General features: G+C 33.0%; 1 protein-coding gene across 1 annotated transcript in view; it reads left to right on the forward strand.

Annotated features, from left to right (window-relative positions):
• The first annotated feature begins 18,880 nt into the window (after nucleotides 1-18,880).
• The window catches only part of LOC125864339 (putative wall-associated receptor kinase-like 16), a 104,319-nt gene continuing 97,767 nt past the window's right edge, over nucleotides 18,881-25,432 (forward strand). The window contains exons 1-2 of the mRNA XM_049544299.1: nucleotides 18,881-19,819; nucleotides 19,920-20,090. Coding sequence (XP_049400256.1) covers nucleotides 18,910-19,819; nucleotides 19,920-20,090 — 1,081 coding nt within the window. The 5' untranslated portion in view covers nucleotides 18,881-18,909. The remainder of the gene's footprint in view (nucleotides 19,820-19,919; nucleotides 20,091-25,432) is intronic.

Below are 25,432 nucleotides of genomic sequence, written 5' to 3' on the forward strand. Positions count from 1 at the left end.
TTGAAAGTGAAAAAGTGTATAGTAAAAAAAGTAAGGAAGGGAATAAAAAGTCATATTATTAGCAGATCAATATTTTTATTTTCTTTAAACTTTTATTTTATAATTTGGTATTTGATGTTAATAATAAATTAGTTTGAAGACAATAAAAAGTACACAATTCTTATCTTATCTTGTAATATAGAACTATTTTTAAAAGTAACGCAAGTTTAAAGAAAATATAGTGTAAACAAATTTCAATATAAGAATAATATTTTTTAATATGTATTCAATTCAACACGTTAAATAAATGTTAAATAGAGTTCAACATGGGTGTTTTTAATAAATAATAACACCCATCGTTTATAATTTGGATTGAGTTTCAGTCGTAGTTCTTTGTATAAAACTTATATAGTTATATATATATATATATATATATATATATATATATTTTATACAATTTTCATTTAGGCTTGTTATCCGATGTGACTTTCAATTACAAGTATTAATAATACTTTTTTCATATAAAAATTAATGATATTTTTCTTTTGTTTTTTTTTTCCTTTTAAATTCATATTAATTATATTTGTTGTCATGCGTTTTCATAAAATGATTATACAAAATTACGGATATTTTTAATAGTTTTTGGAATCTGGAAATATAAATCATATTTCTTTAAAAAGTTGAATATTTATCTCAAAATCTATGATAAAACACATGATGAAACTTCACGTAATAATAACTTGACAAAAGTATTTGAAAATCTATAGTCAACCACTAGCTTAGTAATAGAGTATGACATATATATAAATTATTATTATTTCTTAAAAAATGTGCAAAGTTTATTATAATCAAATAAAGTAGTGGTCAATTGAAATTGTATCTAAACCATAGCTTTTATTTTTATAAAATAGAAAATAAAAATATTGATCAGCTAATAATATGACTTTTTATTCCCTTCCTTACTTTTTTACCGTGCACTATTCCACTTTCAATATAATATTTTAATTTATTTAATTGAAGTTGACGTGGACCCCACAATTGTCTTGCAATTCCCACTCAAACTTTACATTCTCTCACTTTTTGGTTTCATTTTTCAGCCTTAACTGATAGCTTGGGCCCCACGATCCACATGTCAAAAAATGGGTGGAGCCTCACACAACTTTGGTTGATTGGGCCTCTACCATAATAAAATTTTTCGAGTTTATGCTACTTACTTTTGTCTTTCTTTGTTTGACTAAAAGTAAGTAAAAGTTGTTGCGTAAATTTTCTTGGGTTTTGTGACGTCTCCGTTTCTTGAGTCAATCAACTAAGCCTGCCAAACGTGCGAGTAACTCGACTAATTATAATGACATCAACTTGACATACGGTCCAATAAGATGATTAAGCGACTGTTTGGAAAGTGTTAAATGGCCAGAATTATGTGGCCATAATTTGGTCAGAATTATAAAAAGACTTATTTAATCTTTTTCTCTTTCAAAGTAAAATCAAGTCTTTATTACTACTATTTTCTAAGCTTCTAAAAATACGTGTGAACAATAATTATTATGTTTATTGAGTTAGAATTATTATTAATTGTGTGAAGGAAATTATTTAATGGACTTTATAATGTGGGATCCATTACAATCTAACTTCACTTTTTTTAATTCTTCCTAATTCATTCTTTCTAACTTCATCATTTTTGTCATCCTTTCTCTTTTCTTTTCCATTACATGTAAAATTAAGTTATACAAATTCTAATTTCATAAGATATTTTTGGATACAGTTTATCAATGATTTTCTAATTTTGAACTTGTAAAATAATATTTATTTATTTTTATTATATACAAATCATCCCATTCTACAATCAAGCACACACAAAAAAATATTCGTTAATATCTAATGTCATAACACAAAATTTGTTGGGGATAATATTACATTTGTTTTCTTTATTTTAATTTCATTATAGTATATTTAATACACTATCATCAATATTAAAAAATAATATGATTTGATTATCTTTTTTCTTCACTAATATATTCATTTGAATATTCTATTTCAAAAAAAAGGATACCCATTTGAATATTATATTTCATAATCATCTTTTAAAAAAAAAATAAATTTTTTTTTATGATAAACTTTAAAGACTATTCTTTTCAGATATTAAAAAATCTTTTTAAATAAAGTTTGTACTTTTATGTGATAAATATAAAAAGATAAGTTTCGTGTGATAAATTTAATAGTAAGATGAATTTTATGTATTAAAATATAAGAAAGTAATTATTCGTGTTATAAATTCTTTTGATATTTTATAGTGAAAATATGACACAACACTATAAAAAAGTTAATTACATACAGGGTAATTTTAGAAACTTCATTTAATGTGATACTTCTCACAAAATTCAGTAATATATTTGATACTTCTCACATTTGATTTTTTTTTTTTAAATCTTTTTATTTCAATGATTAATTTCAGCCTTAAACATCGTATGTGTGGATTTATTTGCTTATCATTATCTGAATATTTTGTTCAGTTAATAAAAAAATTGTTTGATTTTTTTTGTGTATGTGTATAGTTCATTTGATTTATTTTTAAAATAAATATTGTTCAGTTAATAAAAAAAATGAATTGTACCTTAAAAAAATGTTCATAAGGTATCAATGCATACTTTGAAAATTTATTTTTTCGCTTAAAATAAATCTCTTTATTAAAGAAGATAATTAAATTTCTCATTAATAATAACTACAAATGATTATCTTATCTACTTAGGATTATACCTAATTATCTTGTAATACAAATTTAGTAAAATATAGTAATTAAGCGTAGATTCAAAATAAAATAGTTGAATTTTTCTTTAAATATAATCAACTAAATAGATTAGTCTATATATATAATGGATGTTTTCAAGAGAAAATAATAATGTTATTTTGGAAATTAGATAGTTCTAAAAAATAATTGATGATACGACATTTATAACTATGCCATGTATAACATTAGATTTTTATATCATAATCATTCCAAACAAGAATTTAGATATATAGACATTGATGAAATTATTTTACAAATTTTAACCATGAATACAAAATACAGTTACTCCAATAATATTAATTAAGAGGATGTTTCAAAACAAATAAATAAAAGATCACTCAATACCAACTTATCAATTATAATACTTTAAAATAGATGTATTTTATGTAGGATACTATATTAAATTAGAATATATTTAATATTAATATATGTAAATAAAGTATAGCATAATTAGGATATACATTTCTTTAAAATTATTTTCATTTAATATAGAATTTTCATTAACTTAAATATATTCGATATTTAAGTTAAAGGGCAAAAATGTTCAAAAATAAACTAGTTTATAGTGTGAACATGTCCTTTTATAATTCTGACCAAAATTTTTATGCCAGAAAGGATTTTCCCATTAGGATATACATTTTGAAAAAAATATTTTCATTTAATATAGAATTTTCTATCAAAGGAGATATTAAAATTCATGTTAATAGTATAAATAAAAATATGTTTTTAAATATAATTTGAAAAATATTTCAATAATGATAATCAAAACTCAAAATACTTTAGAATTGATAAAAATCAACATTATAGAACTACGTAATTTAATTTTTTTAAAACATAATAATTAAATATGTAGTTTGATATTTTAAATATTAGTTTAATTTTTAAATATGTAGTTTTAAATACTTAATTTAATTTTTTATAACATAATATTTAAATATGTAGTTTAATTTTTTAAAGCATAATAATTAACAAATATCAAAACAACAACATTAATGTGTAACTATCTTGGGTTGTTGTGAAATAGGATCGACACTTATGAACCATATGAGTTTTAGTATTTTTTTATTATATCAATATCTATCGATTCTAAAGTATTTTGAATTTTGACTGTTATTAATTGAACTATTATACATTATATTTAAAAAATTATATAAAATTGAATTTAAATATTTATTTAAATAGGTAATTTATTTTTTCTTAATTTAAAAGTGAGTCATGTAAGCCTCTTTTATCAAAAACACAAGTAAATGCAGCAAAGCACACCAAACAAAATGGTGAAAAACAGAAAAAAACAAAATTACAATAGGTAATTTAAATTTATTTATATAATAATTACAATAAAATTACTTAATTTTAATAATTCTTAATCAGTTTCAAAAGAATATTAATTTGAGAGGAAAAATATATATTGTGACTATAATTGTGTATACTTAATATTTTAACATATCATTTAATAGCAAACATTTTTTTATAAAACAACAAATAATACTAATAAAGAAAAATATATGTGAGAAGAGACTTTGATTGTCACGAACCAAAAATAGACGTGATGGCACTCGTCTTATCCCACCATAACAAGTCAGCCTAACACTCACCCATTACAATAAAATACGGAAATTTCATAATTAACTTAAAAATACCCCCAAAATCTGGTTGTCACGTGTACAAGCGTCTAAAGTATTACAATAGATTTGAAAGAAAACGTAAGTCTCAAATGATGTTGTCTCTAAAATAGAACAATATCATAAATAGGAGTAAGAAGGTCTGCTGAGATGATAAACAACTACCTCACAAATCTCCAAGAAGCCTCGAAAAATAAGAGACTGGAGAGTATCACAAAATCCAGGCTCGTAACCTACAAAAAATTGTAGAAGCAATGGGTGAGTACCAAATCACACGATACTCAGCAAGTACACCTCTAAACACAAGCTAAGGGAATAGAATACGGGTACTCCTTACATCCCAACTGAACCTCCACAACTACAACCTGCATAAAATCAGTCCAACCTAACAGTTCACAGTTTACATAGCACCCAGCTCAACAACAATCACTGAAACAAATCACATATCCTCAACAACAAACTCAATATTCATCAATCACAAATTTCACAAAAAGGCACTCACAAATATCAACAACACACAAGATCAAGTTCATCAATTAGAGGTAATCAAACATCAAATACTTTCCAACCATCAATAAAACACATAATCATCAAGAATGAAGGATGTCATGGGATGCATTGCAATATGACACCATGAAATGATATGCCTCAGAATACCAAGTACTCTCTCAACCGTATATACATGATAGTCATCAGAAATACATTGAGAGTTCATGACGCATGGGGGACTCGCGAGGTCCATATATCGACACAGACGATTTCCATGTGTTTGTGCGGTCGATGTCAACGCAATATCATAAATCAAACAAATCTCTCACGGACAATCTCCACGTGCCCAAATTATAATTTTAACATCTCACCATTCCCAACACGGATAATCTCCACGTCCCTAACTTATACTCAATATCATGTCAATGCATGTGCACAATATGCTTTCAATAAAAGGGATGATGCATCTCAATCAAATATCAATATGATATGTAATCATCTCAGCTATCACCAGTGTACGGGTTCAATAAAGAACACAATCACACATAATAAATCAAGTCAATAATATATCAGCTAATGCCCATATGCTTTGGCATTCTCGAATTACAATCGGCATACTATAGTAATAAACTTTCCCTTTATAACACTGGTACTTGTACCAATGCCCGTCACAAACAATTCTCAACACATCACACACAAACAATTAATCACATTGCCTTTTATTACCCCTTTTTCCATTATTAGAATTAACCAATGTGGACAAGTCAACCCATCACCAAGTCTCATTACCTCCAAACACATGTTACAAGGAAATACACGAATTTCAACACTTAACAAGGGTTTAGAAATTCACTTGCCTCAAATAGTTGAACAATCACTCTGGGACTTGAGTCTTCCCTTTTCACTGGGCACCAAATCAATACAATCTATCCAAACAAATTACCACCATAAGATTTTGAAATTAACAACACCCACATTACTATGTGTCTAGCCTTGAACCAACAATTCACCCAAATTTATAATCCAGTTCGTAAATCTTGATGTCAATCAACATTTCAACTATCATATTTTTCAAGTTTCAAGTCTAGGATTAAGTCCCAATTTTCCCAATATCATAATTCGAATGGTATTCACATAATACCGTACTTCTAATATTTAACTACCTACTCAATATATTAAAATGTGAGTCATAATATGATAACTAAAGAAAATCTCAAACAACAGAGCCACATAAAAATGTCGGTGGTGTCAATTTATGTTTAACAATATACAAAACTTATGCCTTCTTTGAAATAGTAATCATTAGCACCTCATTAATTAACAATCGAGGACAATACTTTCTCTTCCCCCACTGTAACATGTTGCCCAACATCCAATTCCTTACCTCCTGACCTTACCTCACATGAATACCCCACTAAAACTTGTAACCCAAATTCCCAAACCCACGTACAACAACATTAATTGAAAGAACAATACATTTTAAAAACCAATATAATTCTCCTTCCCCTCCAAGTGACAACATATTCATTAATTCATGAATATACAATTTATTATGGGATTAAAGATTTCAAATTTGAGGTTCTTACCTGAATATGGTCACTCTCGTGGGACGCCGCAACTCACAGGTAAGTTCTCACCCAAACCCTTTTTTTTTCTATTTTTTCCCTCTGCGCGAACTGTTGTTGTTCACAACAGCCAGCAAAATTTGCCCTTTTATTTCTCTTTTAATTTTTTTATTTTATTTTCCTTTTCTATTATTATTAGCAACAAAATAATCTTTTATTAAATCTGACAATCATATCACTCATTCTTATAAGTCATATAAATTATTTGTAAAAGCTACTAAAAAGGGTTAATATAAAAATAATGATTAAAATTCATAAAACGACTAAGAGGGTCGTTACGTTATCTACCACTAAAAATCATGTTCATCCTCGAACATAAAGACGGAGAAGGAAGAATAACCGATGTTACCAAAAGCCTGAGAAATGATCTTTTAGACTCGGTGCTCATCTCTCCTAGTGAGCTCCTCCTTAAGACCATCCCATCAAGATCAACTACTAATTACTGAACTTTCTAATCAAATTTGATAAATCTACAAATCACGAGTGATTACCAACCCATAGACTAATCTATGAACCAAAGCTAAACTGAAGCCCTCTGGACCATAACACAAACATCATGACGAATCTTTTCTCACATAACCAAGAAAACCTTCTGAATCAATACTGACTACAACTAAAAGCGAGCCTGAATCAACCACCAGACACTCATAATGCACATACCATCACATATCTTATCACGATTCTCTTTTCACAAGCTTAAGTTATAAAAATCTGATCTTTAGACATCGGGTACCCATCAAGGGAGAATCAAACATATCTAATCCAAAGAAGAACAAGATCAAGTAAGCACCCAACAAGTGGTACAGTCTAGGATGCATAACCTTTAACAACACTGTCAGATAACTGCAACTATTCACGAAATCTTTTATATAATTTCTCATAAGGAAGATCGTGCATATAGAAACAATGGTATACTTCTACTTTTCCAGACAACACCAAATATGCCGCAACTGAAGTGAACAAGTCTAACCAAGGATGCCACCCTACCAAGAGGACAATCACAGGATCGGTACACCCGATCCACCACTAGGAATTCACCCATAGATATGAAAACATGTGTGGGTATAGGTAGAAAATCACAGTCCAAACCATATCCAAAACGAAGTAGATGGTCATATAAGAATATATAGAATCAAAGTCGAATAACACTAGAGACTTCTTCCATAGTGCCCATATCAAACATTTTCATCCATCTAACTCCATCTCTTTGATTTTTAGCACCCACAATCAATTAGTCTAGTCTTCATTACAATCGTAGACATTACTCGATTCATTGAATCCCACATGATCTTCATAATACTTCATTAAAGTCAACACTCCTAATATTAACAATTCATCATAACCACATTAATCATTTACCTTACTCTCAAACTGTTACTAGTATCAAAGTCTTTTAACAAACCCATTGTCACCTCCAAAATTTTCAAACTATGGCACTCTCTCTTTCCAAATAAGCATTTTATGATAAATACGAGTCCCACATAAGGCTGATAGCACTAATTTCAAATTTGATAGTACCTTTCCATCAAGATAAAACTATTAAATCACACCCAAATTCAACTCCACACAATCTTTCACATACCAAGTTCAATTACCATTCAACCTATCATATACCTCATGTTAAAACTTAGAGAAATTCTTGGTCACTCTAATAATTCGGTATACTATAAGCTCATAACCTTTACTCACTATCAAATGCCTATGTAGCACATCATAACTGTTTGTGTCGTCCCATCAACAAAGTAGTTTCAATCCCCTCGAATCCTCATTAATCATATAAAACTGTAGGTCCACACCGTTGATCATCAATAAGTTACCTATCATAATTTAAACAATCTAGCTTGACATAACCACATAGAATCTTCCACACATCATTGCTTATCACCAAACAAAAACTCAATCTTTAGAAAAGTCGAAGATAAATTCCTAGTAAGTCTGTACCAAACTAGTTCACATCTCACAGTCATATCTAAACTCATAGGCTACAGACCAATGGCTTATACGAGATGTTTTATTCCTTCATTTTTCTTAAATATTTTGCATGACATAAAAGTCTAAATATCTTGAACTTTTCAATACACCAAACACTTGTTCCTTTTGTTGTCTCGCTCACCAATCTTATTCTTTGGCCAACAACCCTTGACATTTTTACCTTATCCTCTAAATAAAAACGTTAAATGAAATCCTTCCTCAGGTCCATTGAAAAAACAAAAATAACACACTTTATGACTCAAATCATGTACAAGTCCTTCCAAATGTTCAATATTCAAAGCGATCGATCATTTCTTACCTTATCTATCCATACCTTGACAAAACATACTATCACAAACATAAACTCACCATGAAAAACTTGAACTTTTGAATCCAACTATGTAACACAATCCCATTATCTATCAACATTAGCTCATACCTTGAAGATCTTTATGAATTCACGTATCTTAGACTATAATTGATCGCCTCTCCATTGATCTTTCCGTAACCTTCGTTAAAATTCAATTGTACCAATTACCAAACTCAAAACAATAAAGCACTTATCATCACCCTCGAGTCAAACGTCTATAGACTTCTTTCTCAAATCTAATCCAACAACTTTTAACTGATATGAATGACATGTAATACTAGCACCATAACCATAGTAAAATAGATGGAACCACATGTCTTTATACCTCAATTCTCAATCCCTTTGAAGATACCTCTTTAGCCCTTGCAATAAGAGAAAATATTCTTGTCCTCACCTCTTTCCGAAGGCTACACTACATCCCACTATTTTTTCATTATGACTCTAGTTCATTTCAATTCTATTCGAGTGGTGTCTCAGCACCTCTTATAACTTTCCATGAAACCATTGTAACATCCGACAATTTGAAATAACTTTGAAAAAGCTTGAAATTGGAAATAGTCATTTTTGAAAAAAAAAAGTGAAATTTCAAAATTTGGCTAAGTATGGAAAATAATGAATTTTTGGCCAACTTTGAGAAGTTATAGCTCCTAGCTCAGGATGATCTAGGTGTGGTTCCAGTCATGTTTGCAAAGTCTGTGGAATGATCTTTCCAACGCCATAGAGTTTGCTCGTTTCCGAGTTCGTATGAGCGAGTTATGCCCTTTGAAAGTTGGGCAGTAGGCAGGAAATCTGTCCGGAAATTTGTAAGGGTATTTTGGTCTTTTCCCTGGCCTTGTCTTTGGATATATATTAAGGTGTAAGACTTAATTGTGAACAGTTTTTCCTTTTTTAAAAAGAGTAAGGTTTAGGGTTCTTGAGAGAAAGGAGAGAAAGGAGAAGAAGAAGCAAGATTTCGTCAAAAGATCGTCGTGGATATCGTCGAGGGTGATCCTTTTTAGGTAAGTGAGTTCATAGTGTTGGGTTTATTCTTTCCCCCACACGCCAAGCTCGTTTAATTTCGAGAAACGATTGTTTATGTTTGATTGAAGTTGTTGGTTGGAATTATTGAAGTTGTAGTTGTGTTGTGTTGTAGTTCTTGTTGGTTTAGTGTATGTTTCCGGGAGTGTTTTTGAGTTGAAACTAGTGTATGTTAAGGGTTTTGATGATCCTGAGTGCTTGGGGGTTGAAGCTTTGAATATTGGAAGGTTTAGAGTTGGAGAAAAGGAAGAGAAAAGTCAAGTTTTCAGGGAAAAGGGCTGAGGCGTCGCGCTAGCCAGCGCGCCCCAAGAAGGACTCTGAGGTCCAGCCCCTGGGGCCCCTACCAGAGCCCCAAACAGACCTTTTTGAAGTTTGAGGTCTGGCGCTCCGCGCCTCTCAGAGCACCAAGAGTGCCAAGCTTTCTCATTCCTTCCCCACTTTCTCATACATGTTCCTAAGTGTTGTACCTATGTTCCCTAGTTGTTTCCCATACCCCAAGGTACGTTTAAACGTCAAGAACTCGTCCATAACACGTGATCAAATACCTTGAATCCATGATTCCAATTCAAGGAGAGTAGGTTTCCAAGTCAAGGGAAGTTAAGAGTTGGGTCTAGAAGTTCAAGAAGGGAGTCAAAACAAGTCTTTAAAGCTTTCCAAGAGTCTTTGTTGAATGTTTTAACTTCATTTTAAGGCTCAAGTTTCAAGTTAAGTCAAGTTTCAAGTTAAGTCAAGTTGCAAGTTAAGTCAAGAGTTTAAAGTTGAGTTCATTTCTCAAAAGTTATTAGGGAACTATGTTCCCAAAGAAGTTTCCAAATGTTTTTACATTTGAGTAAGAGAGGAACTATGATTCCAAAAGCGCCTTTGGGCTAGTTTTCAAGAAAAAGGAACATTGTTTACAAGTGAGCCTTCGGGCAAAGTTTTGAGTAATTATCTCAAATAAAGAAAGATGTGTTTAAAACACTTATGAGCTAAGTATTTTTGGGAGTAGTCTTAAGCACCGAATTGGGGACACGAGTTCATATAAACTCAACTCTCCATAAGAACCATGCGCCAACGTGGGAGTTAACGGGTCATACTTTTTAGATGAACCCGTAAGATTAAGCTAGTGGATCCACTTAGTAAAGTTAGCTTCCTATATCACGACAAGGTATAGGATGGTCCTTGGGAAACGTGAGGTAAAACGTTGTATCACCACTAGGGCTCATAGTGGTGATTGTCGGTTGAAAGAGTCTCCCACTAAAGTTATATTACTTTTGTATAAGTAAAGTTGAGTTGTTATTGTTTTACCTTTAACAAGCTAAGTTGTTTACACTATTTTACAAGCTTTATATATTGCATGTGTCGTATTGCTTTATATATTGAGTTCAGTTATTCATGAGTTGAACAGAGCCAAGGTAAGAGTTCCTTTGTACTCTTTTCAAGCTTAAGTTGTGGTTTAGCTTTCCAGCTCGCATACTCATACATTCAATGTACTGATGCCAGTTGGACTGCATCTTATTGTGATGCAGACACAGGTACCCAGGGCCAGCATCCGGTTCGCCGTTGATCCAATTGAGTACTTCCGAGTCAGTGGTGAGCCTCTTTGCATTCCAGAGGACTCGATCATTTTGTTCTCTTAGTTTTGTTTTATTAGGATGTTTTGGGGTCTGTCCCAACATCCATCTCAGTATTATAGAGGCTTCATAGACAGTCAGTCAGTTGGTTTGGAGTCTCTCATCTATGTATATATGTAAATATTCTATTTTGAGACTCGAGTTGCCTTATTGGCCAGATTTTATTTCAGTCAGGTGGTTATAAAACCTTGCATTGCATTGAGTCATTCCGCTGAGTTAAGAAAGCCAGGCCAAGGGTTCGCTTGGGGGCCAACAATGGTCTTCGAGTGCCAGCCACGTCTAGGGTGTAGGCTCGGGGCGTGACAACCACGTTACTCATCAAATAGTAGAAAACCACAACATTAGATACTTGCAAGTCGTCATTACCATACAAAATCTATTTAACCAACAATCATTATTATATAGTTGCATCTTAATCACAATCCATTACGAACTCTTACTACAATTATGCTCAGACAGCCTTCAACATCACCACAAAGTCAACCTTATCATCGATATGACACCTCAAACCTAGTTATACCAATCAAATTCAAAGGACTAACTCAATTTTATACACATTTTCTTACTAAAATTCTTAATTACCTTCACGCAAGTATACTCGTTGGGACTTCCTTTACCCATAAGCTTGATTCTAATATTGATCCACTTCCATGGAGCTTACAATGAAATCACCACTCATTTAAAATTCTCGAGATACATTCCACAGCCTGAATGCATTAATATTGTACCCAACGATCCACCACTAAAAGCTTTCTTATAAATAATGCTTAACCCATTCATTCGTAGTAACAAGCTAGTTGGTTTCTCAAATATGAATGCAACATCAAATCTTATTATATGAGCATGTGATACAATTGATAACTCTTTAAGTAGTTAGTAGTCACACTTGACAATCGATGTATCCATTTTCATATACCACTGTATCACATAATGAAAGTCCATTAGATCGATCACTAGAACACATCATACCTATCGAGAAGATTGTACCCAAATAGCCCACACATTTCTATCTATTGAATATCTACAAAACATTCTTAAATCTATTATGCATTCTTTCTTAGATCAGGTCGGTAGTAGAAGTAACACATTCCGTAATTCTAACCAAGTAAACATTGATACTATTGTAGTAGTCGGATCATGACCTCCTTTGATACACATTCAATCTATAAAATCGCAATAAAGGTTCTGACCACAATTGGCGCAAGATCCTTCTCATGATTCGCTAAGAAATTCATACATGTTATAACCACTCTAGTAACTGTATTTTGCGAAGTTACAATGTTCCTTATCTAGCCATCATTTTAATCATCCACTTTCAATTGTCAAACCACTCCAAATATTGCCAATACCACACACGTATTGATCCCACTACTAGATAACTAGCCCAAAAAAAATATACGCTCATGAAGTCCCTGAAACCACTGTTCAATCTAACCATCCAAATATCCTCAAAATGTTTCGTCAAGTCATAACTTAACTCAATCTATTCGAATCGGTGAACATTCTAAATTCGACAACACATCCTTCCCATAAGTCTATCACTTCCATATTTGTAACAAATCTAACATCCAAGACAAATACAACACACCAAATACTCACATGAGGAATTATGCACGGGTCATCACATAAATGAGAGAGAATGAAGTGAAGTGATAAGGATCAAATCGGACCAAGGATGCACGTTAGAGATTCAAAAAGTGAAGACTTTTCCTAAAAGTCACTATAGCCTCTCAAAGATAAGTACTGACGTCTCCGTACCGATCCTTGAGACTCTACTTAAACTCAGCTTGTCCACACCCTAACACTCACCCATTACATTAAAATGAAGAAATTTCATAATTAACTCAAAAATACCCTCAAAATCTGGTTGTCACGTGTACAAGCCTCTAAAGTATTACGATAGATTTGAAAGAAAACGTAAGTCTCAAAAGATGTTGTCTCTAAAATAGAACAATATCATAAATAGGAGTTAGAAGGTCCACTGAGATGATAAACAACTACCTCACAAATCTCCAAGAAGCCTCGGAAAATAAGAGAATGGAAAGTGTCACAAAATCCAGGCTCGTAACCTACAAAAAATTGTAGAAGCAAGGGGTGAGTACCAAACCACACGATACTCAGCAAGTACACCTCTAAACACAAGCTAAGGGAATAGAATACAGGTACTCCTTACACCCCAACCGAACCTCCACAACTACAACCTGCATAAACCCAACCCAACCTAACAGTTCACAGTTTACATAGCACTCAGCTCAACAACAATCACTTTAACAAATTACATATCCTCAACAACAAACTCAATATTCATCAATCATAACTTTCACAAAAAGACACTCACAAATATCAACAACACACAAGATCAAATTCATCAAATAGAGGTAATCAAACATCAAGTACTTTCCAACCATCAATACAATACATAATCATCAAGAATGAAGGATGTCATGAGATATAATGCAATATGACACCATGAAATGATATGCCTCAAAATAACAAGTACTCTCTCAACCGTATATACATGATACTCCTCGGAAATACATCGAGAGTTCATGACGCATGAAGGACTCGCGAGGTCTATATACCGACACAGACGATCTCCACGTGTTTGTGCGGACGGTCTCAACGCACTATCATGAATCAAACAAATTTCACACGGACGATCTCCACGTGCCAAATTATAATTTTAGCATCTCACCATCCTCAACACAGACGATTTCCACGTGCCCAACTTATACTCAATCTTATGTCAATGCATGTGCACAATATGCTTTCAATAAAAAGAATGATGCATCTCAATCAAATATCAATATGATATGTAATTACCTTAGCTATCACTAGTATACGAGTTTAATAAAGAACACAATCACACATAATAAATCAAGTCAATAATATATCAGCTAATGCCCATATGCTTTGACATTCTCAGATTACAATCCGTATTCTATAGTAATAAACTTTCCCTTTATAACACCGGTACTCGTACCAATGCCCGTCACAAACAATTCTCAACACATCACACACAAACAATTAATCACATTGCCTTTTATTACCCATTTTCCATTATTAGAATTAATCAATGTGGACAAGTCAACCCATCACCAAGTCTCATTACCTCCAAACACATGTTACAAGGAAATACACGAATTCCATACACTTAACAAGGGTTTAGAAATTCACTTGCCTCAAATAGTCGAACAATCACTCTGGGACTTGAGTCTTCCCCTTACACTGGGCACCAAATCAATACAATCTATCCAAACAAATTACCACCATAGGATTTTGAAATTAACAACACCCACATTACTATGTGTTTAGCCTTGAACCAACAATTCACCCAAATTTATAATCCAGTTCGTAAATCTTGATGTCAATCAACATTTCAACTATCATATTTTCCAAGTTTCAAGTCTAGGGTTAAGTCCCAATTTTCCCAATATCATAATTCGAATGGTATTCACATAATACCATACTTCTAATATTTAACTACCTACTCAATATATTAAAACGTGAGTCATAATATGATAACTAAAGAAAATCTCAAACAACAGAGCCACATAAAAATGTCGGTGGTGTCAATTTATGGTTAACAATATACAGGAATTATGCCTTCTTTGAAATAGTAATCATTAGCACCTCATTAATTAACAATCGAGGACAATACTTTCTCTTCCCCCACTGTAACATGTTGCCCAACATCCAATTCCTTACCTCCTGACCTACCTCACATGAATACCCCACTAAAACTTGTATACCAAATTCCCAAACCCACGTACAACAACATTAATTGAAAGAACAATACATTCTAAAAACCAATATAATACTCCTTCCCCTCCAAGTGACAGCACATTCATTAATTCATGAATATACAATTTATTATGGGATTAAAGAGTTCAAATTTGAGGTTCTTACCTGAATATGGTCACTCTCGTGGGACGCCGCAACTCACAGGTAAGTTCTCGCCCAAACCCTTTCTTTTTTTCTATTTTTTCGCTCTGCGCGAACTGTTATTGTTCACAACAGCCAGCAATATTTGCCCTTTTATTTTTTTATTTATTTATTTTCCTTTTCTATTATTATTAGCAACAAAATAATCTTTTATTAAATCTGACAATCATATCACTCATTCTTATAAGTCATATAAATTATTTATAAAAGCTACTAAAAAGGGTTAATATAAAAATAATGATTAATATTCATAAAACGAATAAGAGGGTCGTTACATTGATCTAGTTCATGTTTTACAAATTTTTGTTGTCATCATTATCATAAGAGAATTATGAAGATGTTTGTCTTTCAATTTTTTTTATAAAAATTTATTTTGAAATCATAAAGAACTTTTTATATCCTTTCCTAGTTATTATAATTTTGAATGAAGCACCATCAACATTTGTGTTATAATGTGATTCATTCATTTTTATGTGTCTTTATTTGTGTATGATGTGATTCATATACGTTCGAGGATATGAAAGTAATCACATAATGGAGGACACATGATGGTAATTTCAGTTTTCTTCATATTTCGCTCACATACCGTCTAAGTATAATCGGATAAAATATATTTTTATCATTTAACTTTTTTCTAGAAAATTCATGCATAACAACAAGTCAACAACTTCTTTAAATAAATAAGAGTAATTGTTTTGTCAACTTGGTGAATTTCATATTTTTAATTTGAGTATTATAGATATAAATTTTTATTATTTAAATTTAGATATAATTATCTTTTCACGTTTAGAAATTATAAAGTAAAATAGAGAGCCTACACTTTACTCCTCTTTTGTACTTTTTTTTTTTTTAATCATTAAGAAATAAGAAATGAAAGATAAATAAACAAAAAAGATTAAGTAGAAAGGAGGAAATTTAGAAATTGAAAAAGATATATATATTATATTTTTACTACTACTGTTTAATGTTTTTTAGATCTTGAAAATTTCAAGTAAGAAGAGTGGGTGAGACGTATGTTTTCTTTGGTGAATTTTGTGGTTCCTTTCTCATGTTTAATAATGAAAATCATCAATAATTATTTTCAAAGTCTTGAAAACATAATTGAAGAATATATTCAATATGAACATACCTTTTTACTGGCCAAAATTTTGTTTCCATTAATTAATATAAAAATAATTGCGTTGACAAATTACTACTATGAGTTATGTGTTGTTTCCATTGACCTTTCAAATGGTTAGCAGTGCCAATTGTGTTGGAAATAGATAGGTAATTTCAGTTTTCTTCATATTTCGCTCACATACCGTATAAGTATAATCGGATAAAATATATTACCATTTAACTTTTTTCTAGAAAATTCATGCATAACAACAAGTCAACAACTCCTTTAAATAAATAAGAGTAATTGTTTTGTCAACTTGGTGAATTTCATATTTTTAATTTGAGTATTATAGATATAAATTTTTATTATTTAAATTTAGATATAATTATCTTTTCATGTTTAGAAATTATAAAGTAAAATAGAGAGCCTACACTTTACTCCTCTTTTGTACTTTTTTTTTTTTTTATCATTAATAAATAAGAAATGAAAAATAAATAAACAAAAAAGAATAAGTAGAAAGGAGGAAATTTAGAAATTGAAAAAGATATATATATTATATTTTTACTACTACTGTTTAATTTTTTTTAGATCTTGAAAATTTCAAGTAAGAAGAGTAGGTGAGATGTATGTTTTCTTTGGTGAATTTTGTGGTTCCTTTCTCATGTTTAATAATGAAAATCATCAATAATTAATCTCATTAATTATTTTCAAAGTCTTGGAAACATAATTGAAGAATATATTCAATATGAACATACCTTTTTACTGGCCAAAAAGATTTTCCCATTAATTAATATAAAAATAATTGCATTGACAAATTACTTCTATGAGTTATGTGTCGTTTCCATTGACCTTTCAAATGGTTAGCAGTGCCAATTGTGTTGGAAATAGCTAGGTAATTTCAAAATCCGTGTGTACCAGCTCGAATGAACTGAATTGACCTTAATGAGTGCTTATTATTTTCATGTTTCATTTTATATGAATTAGTTTGATTTGATACGAAATTTCAAGAAATAAAATTTTTTGTTTTAACTTATGATCTAATATAAATGGTAGTTGTTTTATGTGGCTATAAATCATTTCGGGTAATAACTACTATCAGAATAAGTTATCCCTCACCTTGGGTGGTATAGTAATCCTGAAATAACTATCTCAAGATTTTTATACATCAATTTTTTCACATTCTTGAAGGGAATTTTTGTAAATAAATAACTTGTTCTTAAAATTTATGCAATGCATTTTATTTAAATGCAACAAATCAAACACTTAATAAGAAACAATCTCAACATAATTTTCACACCATAACTAATCTTATCCTAACTTGTATTAAAATCAAAGGACTCCAAACATAAAATTATATCATTATAGGTGTTGGAGTATATAGATTTTTCCATGATAATATATATGACTCTAGGGTTTAATGAAGAAAGTACACTATGCATCTTCTAGAGGATATCTTCATCCGTTTTGTGAGGATTCCCGAAAATTGGTGATTTGCAAGTTGTGGTTGAGTTAAATTAGGTCTTAGGCTAACTCATATCCCAAATGCTAGCGTAAAGGAAAGATGATTGCCCCAAGCCTTATAAGGAGTCCACTCATTTCATTAACTATCAATGTGGTACTTTTATCATTGTTTAACACCTCACCTCATGCTTAGTGTGTGCAATTTTTTATTTTTGGGGGCTCCAACATTGGGTGAGATGGACCTTGTCTGATATCATGTGAAATTAGGTCTTGGACCTAACTCACACCCCAAAAGTTAACTCAAAGGAAAAAGGATTGTCCAAGCCTTATAAAGAGGTCACTCATCTCATTAATTATCAATGTGTGACTTTTGTCATTAACATGTTGCTACAAATCCGCCTCTACTCGAGAGAAACTCGTAAGCTAATATTATTACACCCCTTACTTGATATGATATTTAGTACGTGTAAATGACTATTCTTCGGTACACAACTCACAAGTCAGTCCTCTTTGAAGTAGTCAACCAGGGAATAGTTACTACTTACTAGCTAGTCTTTTTTCTAAAATTTTATGTCCAATATATGTGGAGATGATGATTTCGTTTTTTTTTTCATGCAAAACTTATTACTTCTATTGTCTCAATTCATGTGGTATTTTTCATTTTTTGACTGTTTGATTGGAAATTTACGCATGAAATCTTTCTCTGTGCAATGTGACAGATTTGTCTTGTGTTTAATTTAGTAAACGTCATCCCTCTTGAGTCTTCTGAACCCAGTGGTGAACCTGGTCCCTTAGGCATGGTTGACCCCAAGTCTTCGCATTTTTTTTATTAATATGAGAGTAAGAGAATCATAGTACTATGTCTATATATTAATTATAGTAAGTTGTTGGTTGAATTACTAGTTTGCATCATTTTGGAAATTGTCAAAAACGATGGAACTAAAACAAATGATTTTGCTTTCTTACCAAATTGCTTGTTTCTACGTTTGTGTGCTAATACTAACATTAGCCACAGCCCAAAACACAACTAAAGGTGCCAATGTCACAAAACCAGGATGCACTAACCAGTGTGGAAACGTTACGGTTCCATACCCATTCGGTATTGGCTCAGGCTGTGCTTTTGATTCGGGGTTTGAGATCCAGTGCAACAATTCTGAGAAACCCCTTATAGGAAACCATCTGACGGTGTATGACATCTCGGATGCTGAATTGCGTATCTCCAATGTCTTCGGTTGGAGATGTTACAACTCCACTGGAGCTGTGATCAGTGAGGATATGGTATCCAGAGAAATTTTGGAATCAAGTCCGTACAGTTTCTCTGCGCTGAACAGGTTTATTGTAGTTGGTTGCGATGACTACGGTGCAATCTCGGGGCCTAACAACTTTGAGTATGGCTGCAGTGTCAGCTGTACAAGCAGAGAGGATGTGATGAAAGGAGGAGAGTGTATGGGAAAAGGCTGCTGCCAGAAACAGATACCCAAGGGCTTGAAATACTATAGCACAACCATGTCTAGCACTGGAAACCATACCGACGTTTGGTCCTTTAATTCATGTGGCTATGCATTTCTGGGCGAGGCAGATCGCTTTCATTTCCAGGGATTGCCAGATCTAGGTGATGATCTAACTGTTGATTATTTTTATGAGAGGTTAAAGGCCACTGTGCCCATTGTCCTGGAATGGGCCATCGGGAATCTTAGTTGTGCGCAAGCTCTGGAAAGACTAGACGATTATGCTTGTAGAGAAAATAGCCACTGTGTTGATTCAGATACTGGTCTTGGTGGCTACCGCTGCAGCTGTAATACAGGCTATCATGGCAATCCTTATCTCAATCAAGGCTGCCAAGGTATATATAGGAACAAATTTGACACCTTTAAACCTTTATTCAAAGTAAAAACTGTTTTGTGGTTTGATATAACAGTATTCTATTTATTTGGTTTTGCCAGATATTGATGAATGTGCTGATCCAAGCACCAATTCGTGTGAAAGGATATGCATAAACATCCCAGGGAGTTATAATTGCTCTTGTCCTGATGGATATACCGATGATGGCAAAAAGGATGGTCGTGGCTGTATTGCTCCCTCCTCTGAATTCCCCTGGATCAAGTTCTCTCTAGGTAAATATATCTTGGAAAACTTTCATAACAACAGATATCCATTTTACATGATGTTGTTTGACTGGCCATGATGTTTAGGAAATCCAAACTATCTCTAGACATTTGTGTAGCTATATATACTCTCATTAACGTAAGTTTAAATTATTTTTGAATATATAAATGTCGTTCTTTTTTTTAGAATGACTACAAAATTACCAGAGTATTATTTTTTATGCTAGAAAATGACTGGAGTAGGGAGCTTGGAGTTACTTATATTTCAAACTACTTTTGTAAATTTATTTCTTTACACCTACCTAACCTATTCTTTTTTTTTTTTTTAGTTTCATCCCTAAACTATTGAGAGTGTGAATTTCATATTTAAACTATCACTTATTAGTTTGAGAAACACACATTGGTGTGTGTAATACACTCTCTTTTATTTTAAAAAATTATCACATCACACTCCACATGGACAAAACAAACTACCTTGACAAAAATTAAAAAATTATTAGTATTAGTTAAAATTAAAGATTAAAAAATTATTATCCCAAAAAAATATTTTTTTTAGCTAGACTCCTTCACTTCCTCTGACCCCCCCCCCCCCCCCCCCCCCCAGNCCCCCCCCCCCCCCACACCCCCCCAGTTTTTTTTGTTTAAATTTCTTTTATAAAAGTATTGAACTTTTTTTATTTTATCTCCCCTCTCCCCTTCAAATACTAATTTAGATATTATTTTATTTTAAAAAAAATAATTCTACCCACTCCACCTAAACCTCCGCTTGTCACGCCCCGAGCCAACACCTTGGGCGGGACTGACACTCAAAAACCATTGCTGGCCCAAGCGAACCCTTGGCCTGACTTACTTACTCAGCGGAAGACTTAAACTCAACAAAAATAAGTTTATATAGTAAACTAGAATGGTATAAAAGAACATTCAACTGGCCATTAAGGTAAACTCAAGTCTCAACAGGGGATAATGACAATGAAAAAACTAAAGAACTAACATTTGACTGTCTATGAAGTCTCTAAAACAACTGAGATGGATGTCGGGACAGGACCCCCGATCATCCTAACAAATGAAATACTGCAAAGAACTAAAAGCAATAAAGGAGTCCTTCGGAATGCAAAGAGGCTCACCACTGACTCTGAAGTACTCAACTGGATCAACGGTGAGCCGGATGCCGATCCTAGTTACCTGAATCTGCATCATAAGACGATGCAAGCCAACTAGCATCAGTACATTGAATGTATGCGCATACGAGTTGGAATGCTAAACAACATAGGCTTGAAAAGGATCTGAAAGGAACTGAAGAACTTACCTGGCTCAACTCAACTCAACATAAGTGAACTCATTTCAATATAAAGCAGTTTAAAACAAGTGCAATATAAAGAAAAGTTGTTTAAAACATGATGTCAACTCTGTGTGTATGCAAAGATACAAATAACTCTAAGATGTATGTAAAAATACAAAGTACTATTGTGGGAGTTTCTCTAACCGACAACCATCACATAAGAGCTATTGTGATGATACATCGATCTCCCTCACGCTGCCAGCGCATCCTATACCTTGCCAAAGGAATAGGACTTGAACTACTAAGTGGATCCACTAGTATATGCGAAAAGGATTCATTTAAAAAGTATGACCCTTTTCTACCCATGAAGGCTACATGGTTTATAGGGGCTGTGAGTTGTCTGAACTCTCCCCCATATTGGTACTCAATACTACTCCCAAAATATTCTAGCTCTTTACGTTTTAAAAACATACTTCTTTCTGTGATTTGAGATTAGTGCTAAAAAACTTAGCTCAAAGGCTATTTTCGAAATCAAAGTTTCCCCTCTTGCTTCATTTAGAAAGCAATTATTCTTTTCTGAAAACTAGCCCGAAGGCTCTTTGGAAATCTCAGTTTCCATTCTTATTTAAATGTGAAAACATTTTAAATATCTTTGGGAATACTTAGTCCCCATATACTTTTTGAAGAAAATAACTTCAACTTTACTCTTTACTGAACTCAAAACTCAAGTCTTAAAACAAAGTTAAAACATTTGCAAAAGACTTTTGGAAAACTTTATGAACTTCTCTTAACTTGACTCTTACCTTCTCATGACTTTGATCTTAACTGCTCTTGACTTGACTCTTAACTGGTCCTTGACTTGAACTATGGATTCAAGGATTGTGATTTGTGATTGGAAAGATATCATGATGTTTAGGAATGATTTAGATAGCTAAACATGAGAAAACACCAAAAATAATATTTGAGGGTGGGTCCGCGATGCGGAGACATATTTAATTTTTGGTTTCGAAAACTACTTTTGAGGCAGAACGGTCCGTGACCGCTCCGCGACGTGAAACGAATTTTCCCAAATCTGGGAGGTAGCTTCGCGACGAGAAGGTAGTGCCAAATTTCGACCGACGAAATTTCTTCTTCGTTTTTCAGCTCTAAACCCTCTAAACTCCGTGGGTTCTTTTACCCAACACTTAGAATCGATTAAATGTTCGAAGTACATCATATTCTACTAAAAAACGAACCTAAAATAACATATTAGGATCAACCAATTCCTCAACGAATTCAACGAAACAAGAATCTAATGAACCTTCAACAAACCCATTCAAGAACTTAATTTCTAAGCTTTCAAGAACTTAAATTCGCTAAAATAAATCATGATTGACACGTGGGCAAATTAACCCAACTCTATGTGATCTCACATACCTTGTAGGGATCACCCCTGACGAAATCCACAAGCTAACCTCGGCGAATCTTAAACGAATCTTGAATGTTCTTGCTTCCCCTTCTCCTTTCTCTTTTTTCCAAGCCCTAGCGTGAAATTCACTTTTTTCTAAAACTAACTAAAATCTGACTTTACCTAATCAAACTCCTAAAAACAAATTAATTAAGTTGGGTAAGGAAAAGACCGAACTACCCTTCTAAAATTCGGATTGGACTTTCCTTATTCGAACAACCCAACTTTCGAAGAGCATAACTTACTAATACAAACTCAGAATCGCGCAAACTTAGCGGCGTTGGAAAGATCATTCCAAGAGATTTCCAACCATATCTGGAAGTACACCTAACTCATCATGAGCTAGAAGTTATGGCCGTTTGAAGTTGACCAAAAACTCACTTTAACACCTTTACCAAATTTCCAGATTTTAAAATTATTCCCAAAAATAACTATTTCCAGATTTTAAACTTCCTTCTAGTTCTTTCTAGTTGCGAGGTGTTACAATATCCCCCCCCCCCCTTGGGAACATTCGTCCTCGAATGAGATTACTCTTACTAGGCTTAGGGTGTAATATCAAATTCAAACACCCAACAAGCAAATGCAAACAAACAACATGCTCACTCATAAATTAAAGAGCACTAAGAAGAAAATTAGTACCTTGATATGCACTTCCTTTGGATTCAAACAGATGTGGATATCTCTTATTCATATCCTTTTTAGCTTCCTAAGTAGCTTCCTCAACAAATTGGTTCCTCCAAAGGACTTTGACTGATGCTACCTCCTTTGTCCTCAACTTGCGAACTTGGCGATCTAGAATCTGAACAGGAATCTTCTCATAAGATAAGCTATCCTTGATCCCAATATTTTCAGTTGGTATGATCAATGATGGATCGCCCATGCACTTCTTCAACATGGAGACGTGAAATATCGGATGAACCGCTGCTAACTCTTGTGGTAGCTCCAACTCATAAGCTACTTTGCCAATCCTCTTGGCTATTCTATAAGGTCCAATATATCGGGGACTAAGCTTCCCCTTCTTACCAAACCTCATAACCCCCTTCATGGGTGAAACTTTGAGATATACTTAATCATCTACCTCGAACTCTAGCTCCCCTCTCCTAACATCAGTGTAGGATTTATGACGACTCTGTGTCATTTTCAACCTTTCTTGAATCACATTCACCTTCTCCATAGGTTGGTGAACTAAATCTGGTCCTATCAACCCAACTTCACCAACTTCAAACCATCTAATAGGAGATCTGCATCTTCTCCCATAGAGAGCTTCATAAGGAGCCATTTGTATGCTAGAGTGGTAATTGTTGTTGTAAGCAAACTCAATGAGAGGTAGGTGATGATCCCAATTCCCCTTGAAATCAATCACACAAGCCCTCAACATATCTTCTAAAGTCTGAATAGTGCGCTCTGCTTGCCCATCAGTTTGATGATGAAAGGCAGTACTTAAGTTCACATTTGAACCCAAGCCTTTTTGAAATGACTTACAAAATTGTGCACCCCTATCTAATATAATCAAAACAGGGACTCCATAAAGTCTTACCACCTCCTGAATATATAACCTGGCATAATCCTCTACTGAATGGGTAGTCTTTACCGGCAAAAAATGGGTTGATTTTGTCATTCTGTTGACAATCACCCAAATAGAATCATGTTGTCTGCGAGACCTTGGTAAACCTGTGATGAAATCCATATTGATCATCTCCCACTTCCATTTTTAAAGTTCTATATTCTGAGCCAAACCATCGGGCCTTTGGTGCTCTACTTTCACTTGTTGGCAATTTGGACACTTAGCGACAAATTCTGCAATGCCCTTCTTCATGCTATTCCACCAATAAACCTCTCTCAAGTCATGATACATCTTTGTGGAACCCGAATGAATGGAATATCTGGAGCTATGGGCTTCCTCCATGATCCTTTCTTAGAGTCCATCCAATATAGCTACACACAATTTACCTTAATATCTCAATACACCAGCTCCCTCTTATTCAAAAGCTAATATTTTTTTCTTATGAACATTTGCCTTCAATTCAAGCAAAATGGGATCTTGGTCTTGCTTTTCTTTCACTTTTGACACTAATGAAGATTTAGCCCCATTCAACACCACTACTCCTCATTCTGTGGAATTCATTAGCCAGACTCCTCAGCGTGCAAGTCTATGCACATCTTTCGCTAACTCTCTCTTTTCTTCCTCAATGTGGGCAGTACTATCCATAGACAACCTGCTCAAGGCATCAGCAACAACATTAGCCTTACCTAGGTGATAAAGAATACTCATGTCATAATCGTTGAGTAATTCTAACCACCTCATTTGTCTGAGATTAAGCTCTTTCTGAGTGAACATATATTGAAGACTCTTGTGATAAGTGAATACATAAACATGCACACCATACAAGTAATGATGCCATATCTTCAAAGTGAATACTACAGCAGCCAACTCTAAGTCATGGGTTGGGTAGTTATTCTCATGAACTTTCAACTGTCTGGAGGTATAAGTTATAACGTTGCCATTCTGCATTAAGACACAACCCAAACCAACTTTAGATGCATCATAGTACACCATAAAACCTTGAGTACCTTCTGGTAAGGTTAAAATTGGGGCAGTAGTCAACCTCTTTTTCAATTCCTGAA

This window comes from Solanum stenotomum, chromosome 5 (genome assembly GCF_019186545.1).
Source record: "Solanum stenotomum isolate F172 chromosome 5, ASM1918654v1, whole genome shotgun sequence".
Lineage (NCBI taxonomy): Eukaryota > Viridiplantae > Streptophyta > Magnoliopsida > Solanales > Solanaceae > Solanum > Solanum stenotomum.